Below are 12484 nucleotides of genomic sequence, written 5' to 3'. Positions count from 1 at the left end.
AAACATCTAAATATCGCATCTTGTAAGATAAAAATAGATGAAGAGCAAGTAATAGTCTCCCTAACAAGATGTTTTGTAGGATAATGACCACAAAACTCACAGTGAATATAAATGATTTAATATAACACGCAGTACCTGAAAAAGTGATTCCCACTAAAATGTGTTATAGGCATAATTAAAAAAAAATATTATTATAATTTTGTCCAAAAAACAACAACAACAAACCATGATATGGTGACATGGGTTTAGATTTCTATTGAAAAATCTTTCTGTCATGAAAGGAATTTCTAATAGTCGTTTAATCTAAATTCTAATGCCACATTTTAAGATAATTTTAACGGTCCCCAGATTTCTAGATTCAAATGAATTCTACACCATGTGTACAAATATGAATGTATACCTCATAAATATAGAGATTTCCCATTCTGATGCTGTACACATTAGCATAAATTTGCAACTATGATTTGAAATAAAATTTATTAATTTATACATAATGAATTGTATATTGAATAAATTAAAGAATAACATCTTAGCGTACATATTTTTAAGATCCACACTTCTTTCTTACATCTTTTTGCAAGAATGATTCCTGCAAAAATTACCAGTACTTAGACATATCAAGTTTATAAGAATGTTTGTACATACATTCAAGTTTTGTATAAGAAAGCTTCAAGAAAATTTACTCAAATTAGAGGTGCCTTTTTAAAGAAATTTTAGAACTGAATTAAGTATCATTAGTGTTTGAAATTATTTTTTGTTCAATAGGATTTCAGTATTTCAAATGAATCGAAGCACATTTACTTTGGTAAATCGGCACTTTTAATCAGTCTAATAATTTGACTGTTTATAAAAATAATTTAAAACACTAAGGTGGTTAAAATTTATAAGTACATATTTACAAAATTAAATTGGTCAGGCGCGGCGTGAACCACTTTAATCTCATTATTTAGAAATATATAGAGCTACATACTTTTCAGAAGTTTTATCATATACTCATACTGAATATCGATAACTTGGCCGTTCGAGCAAGCGCCTATAAAATCATACAGGACTGTTTTCATTTCTCCGTCAGTATCGAAAATTTCAGCGATGTTAAAGTAGAGTGAATAATGTGCTCAGTGAATAGAGATATATATGATTTAACAGTTGTGGATTTTAAAGGTGTCATACAAATAAATGTCAGTTTAATATATTATTAACAAAATAAATAAAAATTAATTATGTGCAATATCGTAAGGAATTTAATGAACAGCATGGATATATTTAATAGCGTGAAAAAATTAAATAATGAAGGAGCACCTGTTTAACTTAAGTCTCTCTAAATAACAATTTTGCTATGTGAGGACTTAATCAGTGAAAAAGTTAATAAAAACGGGAGATAAAAAAACCTACAGGGATTAAAGATAGGTATAAAACGCCAGAGATAAAAAAAACAAGTTTGGAAATAATTCGTGATGATTGAGGCAATGCAACATTTATCATTTATTCACGAACCACATAATATTTTTGCAACTTTGTTAATAACTGTTACGTTCGTTCCAGCATATTGTGGAGTCATAGGTAAGCATCTTGATTTTCCAGTAATGTAGTTATCAAATTATTTTATTACCAATGATTATATTGGTGTCTGGCATCTGCGTCTACATTTTAAGAATAAAAATGAATTGAACTGAATAGGTCCACTCTAATCTGTTAAAGGCACATTATGCCTCAAAATACACAATTTTTAATCTTTTGAAAAAGTGAAACATCTCTTTAATAACGTTTTAATTAAAGTTGTATAGCCTGTTTGATGGTTAACAACTGAAAAAGTATCGATGAACATGCAGTAATGTGTCAGAAATGAAGCAAATTGTACACAAAGTTCATGTAGTATTTTGACCTCCATACGAAATACTTATCATCTTAAATTATTCAAAGTGCAAGTCGAGAAAAAGAAGTAAAACAAAGTTTATATATACGGCATATTCATCAGTAATTTCTTTTGAGTCTTAACTAAAAACAAAACAATTTGAGAAATAAAAATGATAGCATTTCTGAAATTCTGAGGTATAATGGGCCTTTAAATGCGATCTTCCGCACAACCGTGGTCACCGATCCAAGTCGCCGTTAGTATAATACCCAAAAATCAGCAATTCAGATGGGAGTAATTTAATATGTCAAGTAGAATTTTCTACATAAATAGAAATCCAGACAAAAATACTATCATCACCGGTTTTATTTTTCTAACGGGTTATTTAATGTGTTATTTAAGTAAAGTAGCAAAGTCAGTCCTTGAATACCACATAAAAATGCAACATCCATCGATATTGCAAATGTTGATTTGAGTTTATTTAATATCTAATATTCCCCCATCACAACCATCACCCCTTGCATCTGACCTGGGACAATCTGTCAAGATATACAGATAATCGTTTTTTATATATTTAAAAAAAAGTGCAAATTAGGTTAACTTGGGCAATTCTTTTTATACTTCACACCATTTAAATAATTCAATGTTTAAGATCAGAATCACTTGTGTGGATAACAACCAATGACCCTGTAATGTGGCTGGTTTAAATTATTAAACATTTTGTTCAAATTGACAATGTTCATGTTAACTTCACTGTGAAGGTCGCAAGGTTGATAAATGGATTCGCAGCAAGGTTTTATCCAAACCGTATAATGTTAGAATTAGAAAAATTGAAATAGGTTAAAATGCATTAATTATATGATAACATGGTCGGATGCGGTCGGCACGTTGTAAAAAGAGGCCATGCGATTGTATCTGATAATGTCACCATCTGCTGCCGTTAAATTACTCATCAATAATAAACCGATTTCAAATAATGAATCATATCTGATTGATTTATCTGGCCGTTTAAGTAAAATCCATAATTGTTTCAATTAAATTTACCGCTTCCAGTTAAATGCCTTCCCAAGTGACTCCAATTGTCCCTGGTTGTGAATTATAAGTAATTAAAATGCTTATTTCTAAAAAAAAATGTGATAATAGATTCATAGTAATTGATTATATTTGTTAACTTTGTAGTCACTTCAAAATACGTTAAAGTGAATGTGCCTATAATGAAAGGTCTTTAATACCATAAATAATAATGTTAATAGTATTTAATATAATATATGACAACAAATCACGAGTGAATTGCATATGGATGTTGTTGGTAAGTTGGTATCACATGTCTATATAGAGCAAATAATAAAGTGTTTTAGAACAAAATTTTATTTTTCATCATATAAATATTCATACTAAATAACTTTGAACTGTTCATAAGGATAAAAAAGACACATGTCTATTGTTTTTATCAATATTTAAAATACTTATGGAAATTTGCTGGTTCAAGACCAAGCCACTTTAAATGGAAAATTTTCATATACATTGTATGCTTTGTCAAGGTTATATATTTAGCTATCTCATGGTCTTCATAATACTTTAATATTAATATTATATACATAGCACATTTCTTAATCTAATTAAGCTGAGCACAAATCCGAATAAACCGGGTTAATAGGAACATTAAAATATGCAAAAATATGACAAAGTAAAAGGAAATAAGTGTTTATTATCAGTTAACACATGTCAATGTCTGAGGCATTCCCAACAGATGAACTATAGTTTTATGCAAAAAAAATAAAATAAAGAAAGAAAAAAATTGAAAGATTAATAATCTAAAAGCATATTTTAAGTCTTTACATAGCGTGTTAAAACTGTTGTTCATTAAGAAACCGAAAACACAACTTCATTAATTTGGCATTTAATTTAAAATCCAATTAGCTATATATTAATATAGCGTTGTAATTGCAATGTTATATGTAATTCATTACGTGTTATTATGTTTGATGTTTTTACAATACTTGTTTTTTATCCTTTATTGCTTCTCTTTGAATGTTAGATAAAACTTTAGACTCAATAAAACTGAGTGTACGATTAACAACTTGTTTGCATTTTTATTTTTTGTTGCTTTCGATAGATCTCCCTTTTCCAGATTTTTAGTTAGATATAACATAAAAAAGACATTATGCCCATCCCAGGGTATATAGTGAGTGGACACATAAAAGATAACATACATTTAGCCATAATTCCTTTTCAATTTTATAATTTACTTTAAGTAAACAATAAATAACTTATGTTGCCCATGTTTATATTTTTTATTTTATGCTTTTCAGTGGATTACTGATTTATCCGTGAAAATTATATTTGATAATTTCACAGTGAAAATTATCAAAATATAATTTCATTTTTTTTCAATCACAAAACTACTTTTTTAAGATTTTCCCCATGTGGTACCTCAATTTTATTTTAACTGACAATTCTGACAATATCAGGCTGTTGAAAAAAATAGCAAAGCTGAAATAGATAAATAACTTAAATGTCAAAAGTAATAAAGAGATAAAACTTACTTCTATTCCTTCAAATTCCAATCACAAAATTTCGTCTCTAATTTTTTTTGTTTCGTTTTTACAGTCTGAAAAATACATTCCTTCCCCATGCTTAACTGCTCTTGATGACATTTGGGCATATTAAAGTATCCTACGAGCAATAACTGCCGTATGCTGTATGAAAAATTGAAAAGCATAGACAGCCATCACTCTTAAAATAAGTAAATCAACCCAGCGTTCCTTACAATTCAATACAATGCCTTAGCAAGCTTCCAAGTTTTCCATTTTCCTAGCTCCTTTTCTTAATGTTTTCACTTCTGTCAACACTTATTTTTTGTCTGTTACAATCCTCAAATAAGTTTTCTTTCTTTTAAAAAGGTGTATGACTAACAAATCCAAATTATATCCTTTTGAATCTTACACAATTATTTTCCTCCCATGAAATACACAACTTTAAAAAATGGCTGCCGCTTACATTTTACAAAACCATGTCTAATATAAATTCGCAGTAAGTAACAGAAATATGGATGGATGGTTGGACTTTTTCTCCTACAAGAATTGTTTGTTTTTATTATTAAAACAAGCGATCATTCATATTTTTTTTAATAAAATGAATAAATATCACCGTCATTTAACCTTGATTGGCGGACTTATTTCTCAGCTCAAGACTTCTTGTTTTTAATGAGAAATTCCCTCTGAATGGGGCTCTTAATGGGGGAAACAGATTTTAATATTAACGTTAAAATTATGGAAATTTCGTTTTAACTTGTTTTAAAGCATAAAATAAAAAGAAAATTTGTCTGTTTGTTGTGTAAGATGAATTTTATTTCATCTCGTGAACTTTAAAAACAGTATTCTCACTCGTGGCTACGCCACTCGTGAGAATACTGTTTTTAAAGCCCACTCGATGAAATAAAATTTCATCTTACACACAAACAAACAAATATCCTCTATATCCTAAACATTTTCCAATGTAAACTGTTGGTCAATTCCCATTAAAACAGTCAATCATTTAAAATATGTAATTAATTCAGCTCGACTTAACAATGGAAAAATGAGCATCATGTCACATTAAGAAACCAGAAATAGGTGAATGATTCTTAGTTTTTGAAAACCACTGACCAAATTGGGCAAATCTATGTAACGTGCCTTGTTTTTTATTTACTTGTAAATGTGTATAATTTTTGTATATTACAGTAAATTACTTAATTAGATTATATCAAAATAATGTCACAGAGTAAATAATGTTAAAGGTCACGAAGTTTATACATAATTTCACACAAGTGCCATCGAAGGACAGAAGCACATCTAATTAATCGAGGTTTAAAGTAATTTTATTGGTTATTTAAAACACTTTGATAGTCCATTATTAGTATCGCCACCAACTCCAAATAACTTGGCTAGTCCGCCTTGCACCGAGTTGTTCAGGAAAATATCGAACTATGTAGTGGAGGGAAAGTACCATGCACTTATCTAACTTTAACAACGTTAGTTATCAAAATTTAATAATGAAATTGATAATAATAGTTCAATATAACGTAGCATGATTATGTTGACTTTGTATTATCGGTTAGTCTCCGTCGACCATCTACATATTATCCCAGCGTTTTACGAAGATTTGTTAGGTGGATTCATTTCAGATTTAAGGATATTTTTAAGTGATAACTTACCAATTTTTTCAATTTATGATATCTAGTGCTGATGGTTAACTAGTCTCATGGATGATGAATTACAATTCCCTATATTGTTAGTGTTTTGATTCTAAACAGACGTTTAAAACGTTTTGAAACCTCATAAAGTCTACTAGATTGTAATGAAAAAATAGCGAAAACTAATTACAAAATTAACATACTAAAAAGGTAGGATATCCCAAGAGCAATGTAAAATAAAATTGATTAGTGAAAATTCCTAACACAGTTTGATTAAATCTGTTCACGAGAGACAATGAAGAATGCATCGTGTGCCATACCCCCTGGCACCGGTTTAAGGAGATGGATATTTTTTTAAATTGTTAATTTATTGTACAAATATTGTATGGACTAGAAAATATATTATGCATTTCACTTCTGCAGCCATAAGGTTCTTGTGACCCTCTTTTATTGGTATAAGAGTTTAATTAACCTTAAAGAATGCTTAGAAAAAAATATGAAAGCATGGTTTTATAAAATTAGGCAGCAAAGAAAAAAGTCAAAGATTAAAGTTACAGGAATAAATGGACTGAGTATCGTTTTATTGAAAAAAAAAGCTAAACATACTGTTTTTGAATTAACATTTGAAACTTTTGAAACCTTATTAAGTCTACCAAAAGAAGTTGATAGTTATTGCTGTCTGTGCCTAATGTGGAAATATGCGGCTATGCTGACCACGTTCCTAGCTTTATGAATTTGCCCTTTCATCAAGATGACATGCCTAGGTGACGCAGCGTCTCGGAGATTAAAAAAAGTTTGATTTAGATGTTTTTGTTATCTTATAAAAGTTATTTCTTTACAAAACACACTGAGATTGTATTCAACAATTTTCTCAAAACAAATTTAAGACGGATAAATGGTTAAAAAATGCAAAGGAAGTATTTGGATAAATTCAGTTTTAAATCCAGTTGCCATTTTAATAAAACATTAATTTAAATTGATTTTTGTGAAATATTCGACCCGCTTTTTTTGAATTCATTGCAATAGCAAATGGTTACGTTGGCATGACATTCCTGACAATGAAAAGGGTAAAATTAACGAACAAACAACATGCACTTCCGGTTACTACGCGATGAAAATAAGTTCTAGATGTGTAGTTTTCTTGGGTGGTGTGATAAATCAACTAATAAAAATTCTGTATTAAGTCATTAAAAGCTTTTTTACCATCAAATGTTAATAACGTACACTTTTTTATGTTTCTTTTATCTGTTATCGTAGGATTAAATATTGCAAAAGCGCTTTGATACTTTTTTCCCGATTCTCCTAATGGAAATTGCATAAGAGTGTCTGGAATAAATAGATTACTATTATTGTACAAAAAAACTACTAAGGCGAATTGTTTTATTTACCGTTGTGACAATAAATCTTCACGGGTGTTGATAATCGTCTATTTTTGTGACAGAATTTTTATTTAAGGTCGTCTTTATATGGATTCAAATGATAACATTGTAGAAACTCAGATCAAACGTATGTACTTTATATATGATTAAATTATAGATCATTTCGTAGCTGATTTCTAAAGTACATCCATAATAAAGCTCTAGAATAAACTTTTTATAACTGATATTTATTGCATACACTAAAACAAACAAACAAACAAACAAATAAACAAACAAACATTATATTATATTTTACTACAACAAAAAGTCTATTGCATACATTAAGTACTGAATTAAATTATATTATTGTTACAACTTCGGTCTATTGCATGCATTAAATACTGAATCAAATTATACAATTACTCCTTTTGAAATAACAATAAAACATATTAAATAGAATAAATTTATTGTCCTGAGTGTCGCAAACAAGAAGTAAGTAAACTCAATTATATCTAGTAATTAAATATCATCAAATGACTGCAAAGATATTCAAATATCCGCATGTACTACACAAATTACATCAACTCGAACTATAGAAACGTCATACAAAAAAAAAAATACAGGTATGAACTAAAATATCAATTCACACAAAGAGCGGTGGGAGGGCGGGACATTTGAAACTTCAAAGCGACACGAAAAATACTAATAGCAATGATAAATGGTAAGTAATCAGTATAAGTACTAGAAGCGTAGGAATACAAACTCCTATGACCAATGAAAAGTTGTTATGATGTTGTGATCAATGCTTGGTAACCGTAGTTAAAAATAGAACTACGAAAATTCTTCGGCTGAATCCGACAAAAGTCCGAAGTCATCCGAATAATATAATAACAAGTTTCAGTGTCCTAATTAGTTATTTTAAGAACTTAAAATAATTCAATTACTCCTTTTGAAATAACAACAAAAAACATATTAAATAGAATAAAATTTATTGTCCTGAGTGTCGCAAACAAGAAGTAAGTAAACTCAATTATATTCTAGTAATTAAATATCATCAAATGACTGCAAAGATATTCAAATATCCGCCATCCCTAAGCCCAAACATAAAACAAGCCAACAAAAACAACCTTATACACACAAATTGAATCGAAAATTCAATCCAAATAAAATTAAGCAAGTAAACTTATGGAAAGAACAAAATTACATTAAACTGATCAAATCAGTGACATTACACTAAATTACAAACATAATATGCCATGAAAAAAAAATTACAATCCAGAAGGTTAAACCATCCAACTGTAGACTGCATTTCTTAATCAAAAAGAAATCCATGACAAATTCAATAATTTAGTGTAGAAATGACCCGAAGAAAGAAATGACCCAATCGATTAGAACCCTCTGAATTCAAATGAAGACCACCATCCAAATTGGCAAATAAGTATCTTTTAATTTGTCCCTTATATAAAAACGGACGAAAAGATTTCACAAATTTGAAATTCAAATCCTTGGACATTTCTTTCTCTAGGCGACTATTTACTTCTTTAATAACAGATTCCGTTTCAACCTTATCCACCGGTCGAGGGAGAATTGAAGATATAATAATATGAATGTTGGGATTCACCCTACGAATCGTGGCAACTAGATTAGCTAAACCCGATAAAATGTAATCACAAGAATTCCCATTGGCAATATTATTGGTACCTGCATGCACAATGACATAATTATTTGAACCAAGAGATAATTGTCCTTTCTCGATAAGAAAGTTAATTTTAACAATCGTTGCGCCTCTGACAGCCTTCACTTCTACACCCTCAATCGGTGGCAGATTCTTAATCATGGAATCCCCCACAATGACAACCTTCCTGAATTCTGGAAAAAATTGACCTTCAGATACTAAATTACAACAAATAATAATGTATTCAAATAAAGCAGAACAAATTGAAGGCACCCTAGAATACAAGACATGACGCTAACATATATAAATATAAGAATATATGAATTGTCAAACTAATAATTAAAGTATAGACATATAAGAAACTTTAAAATTACACTATTACATTTGTAAATACAATATTTAACATTATATATTTTGTATGTAAAACTCAGTCAACTTGTGTACACATCAAGCTGTAATCTGAGACCTCATGAATTAAATGAAGCCACACACATGATTACAAACAAAATTGAAAAACAGTATAAATTTCCACTTTGAAATTTTGTCAAATCCAAGATAAATTAAATACAAATTTATCCAATAATAAGGCAGATAAACCTCATAAATGCAATTTTGACAAATGACAGAAAAAACATATAGCAAAATAATGACATGAAAAAACTAATAAAGAGAAAAAACAGAACAAATTTCTGTATGTGAAATTCTTGTCAACCTGTGCAAACATCAGATTGTAACCAGAAACTTCAAAACTAATATGAAGCCACATACGAAATTTTAAACACAAGTAATTACTCTTAAACACTAGAATATTTCCATATTCAATACTCTGTCATAATCTATTATATTGTATTATATCGGTCTGTAGACAGTTTCCTTCACAAAAACTTTAAAACACAGTCATATGAAATAAGCACACTATGAAAAAAGAATATACTCTGCCAACCTCTCGTGAACACCTCAGGCTGTAATCAGAGACCCTAAAATATTGAGTCACCCACACCAGATAATAAATAAGGCACACTATCAGATAAATAAGATATATCCTCTGCCAACCTCGTGAAAACCTCAGGCTGTAATCAGAGACCTTAAAATATTGATACACTCATCACACAAATTAAGTAAGGCTAAGAAAGGCACGCTAGGACATAAATAAGAGATGTACTCTGCCAACCTCGTGTAAACTTCAGGCTGTATCAGAGACCTTAAAATATAGAGCCACTCAATCCTTGCTTAAATTATTACAAATAAATTTGGAAACTCTTAACTTATCTTGAAAAGAATATTCAATATATTTTTTGTAAGCGTCAGATTTCCAATCTCCCATTAATTGAATAAGATCAGCAGGTAAATTAAGCCTAAAAGCATAAGTTGCAAACCCTCTACGAAACGAATGAGTAGAATAAGAATCGGAATCTAAACCAATTTGGTTAATACAGGATTTTAACTTTTTCATAAAAAGAGAATAAGTAACAGGTTTTTTAGACTTCAGTAAAAATAAAGGAACCTCACTGTCCCCTGGAACTACTTTAATCATACTGTTGTAAGCCTTAACTGGACATAAACAAGACTTATCAATACAGTGCAAGGGAATTTCCAGAACCCTTTCTCCCGTTTGAATAGTTTTCGACCATCTCATTTTAACCAATAAAAAACTTCCACAATCAACTATATCTTTTCTTAACAGAAATCTGGGATTATCCAGTTCACTTAAATTTGTAGGTACTAAATTAGATTTTCTAGCTAATAAAAAGAAGGCAAAAAGAAATAAACACCAAAAAACAATATTATCTATCTCAGAAAAATCCAAATTCTCAAAAATATTTATTAAAATATCAGGAGTAATAGGCGCTGCTTGCCTAGGAAGATATAATTTTTGCCTGCTTAACCCTTTTAAAGATAAATTTATCAAAAAATTATTAATATGATCAACAGATGCACCTAACAACAAGTGCATTGTTTTCACCCCACTTATATAATTTCTAATTGAATCAACTGATTTCATAGATCTACTAAGAAATTGTGCATACAATTGTAATGTTTCAGTTGAAACTGGTAAGAAAACTAACTGAAAATATGTGCAGAAAAGCAGAAATGCCTCCCACTGAATCTTCAAATTTTTCCAAGTACCTTCAGCATAAGCTTGCTTGTTAGTTAAAAGAAGATCATACTTCAAACTTGTGAACTGAACGTCTGAAAATTAATAACAGCTTATAAGCACTATATAATAAGAAAAATAGCTACCAAGGATTTAAAATATCAAAATCAACAGACTTCACAGGAAACTCTCTCAAATTGTAATTCTTAGTCAATCTAAAAAAATTTGAAACTTCAAAGCGACACGAAAAATACTAATAGCAATGATAAATGGTAAGTAATCAGTATAAGTACTAGAAGCGTAGGAATACAAACTCCTATGACCAATGAAAAGTTGTTATGATGTTGTGATCAATGCTTGGTAACCGTAGTTAAAAATAGAACTACGAAAATTCTTCGGCTGAATCCGACAAAAGTCCGAAGTCATCCAAATAATATAATAACAAGTTTCAGTGTCCTAATTAGTTATTTTAAGAACTTAAAATAATTCAATTGTTAACAAAGGGCTATAACACAGGAGCTTTATGAATACTAAGGAGCTTTATGAATACGGCCCCTGGTCTTTTGCACGCCCTAAACAAGAACTCAAAAAAAATCTTTGTTACAAGTTAGGTGCACAATTTGATAAAGTTTATCTCTTCCCTTTTCAATGCATAGAAGGGAAGTTTAGGAAGTTCTGTAAGCCAATGTTAATGTTACTTTCTTGACATTTAAGTTCTGATGGTTTGGACAATCCAAGCAAAATATTTCAGTGAAGGGGCAGGACCTATAGTTACTTGTGTGTTTGTGTCATTTACGACAATTAGACAATGCAATCTGGCATAAAATAAGATTGACATTTTTTAGAGGTATATGGTAACATGAACTTAGATTGACCTATCTTATAAAGAATAAAGATAACTAGAATGCTTATTTTATGAAGAAAAGAGACAGAATGCTTATGTCATAAAGAAATAAAGACAGAATGACTATAGGCGGAATATGCAAGTTTTTTAAGTTAGCTGTAATCACAGCGGATAATTCAAGACTTTTAAATCACCAAATAAAATGTGTGAAAGTCATATAATCAAATTCAATTAACTTATCAAAATAATGAAATTGTTATTCAAAGCCAGAATGCTTGCTTCTTTAATAAAGAATAAAAAAAAGTTCATTTGATATAGAAAGGTGGCAAAGCTGATTTTTTTGTAGACAATTTTGAATGCGAAAATAAGTATAATGCAAAGCAAGTTTTAAGAACTGAGAGTATCACATCGCAATACCCCACCCATAATAAAATCAAAAATACATTATCAAACGCGAATGAAAAACAATTTAGTTTTGTATCTCTC

The 12484-nt window shown here is 29.6% G+C and overlaps 1 protein-coding gene across 4 annotated transcripts in view; it reads left to right on the top strand.

Annotated features, from left to right (window-relative positions):
* LOC132718940 (MAM domain-containing glycosylphosphatidylinositol anchor protein 1-like) overlaps positions 1-12484 on the top strand; it is a 132252-nt gene that overhangs the window by 101726 nt on the left and 18042 nt on the right. Inside the window, exon 1 of one of the 4 annotated variants that reach the window (XM_060702651.1) lies at positions 1026-1560. The exons of 1 other annotated variant lie outside the window; for it this stretch is intronic. In XM_060702651.1, the coding sequence (XP_060558634.1) occupies positions 1455-1560 (106 nt within the window). In that variant the 5' untranslated portion in view covers positions 1026-1454. Of the gene's footprint in view, positions 1-1025; positions 1561-12484 lie in introns of those variants that run through there. 2 more of the 4 variants (XM_060702650.1, XM_060702652.1) reach the window with 2 other exon arrangements.

The sequence above is a fragment of the Ruditapes philippinarum genome, unplaced genomic scaffold (assembly GCF_026571515.1).
Source record: "Ruditapes philippinarum isolate M1 unplaced genomic scaffold, ASM2657151v2 ctg1603_1_1_1_1, whole genome shotgun sequence".
Lineage (NCBI taxonomy): Eukaryota > Metazoa > Mollusca > Bivalvia > Venerida > Veneridae > Ruditapes > Ruditapes philippinarum.
The sequence above is the reverse complement of the archived record's forward strand: the minus strand, read 5'-3'. Positions and strand labels throughout refer to the sequence as shown.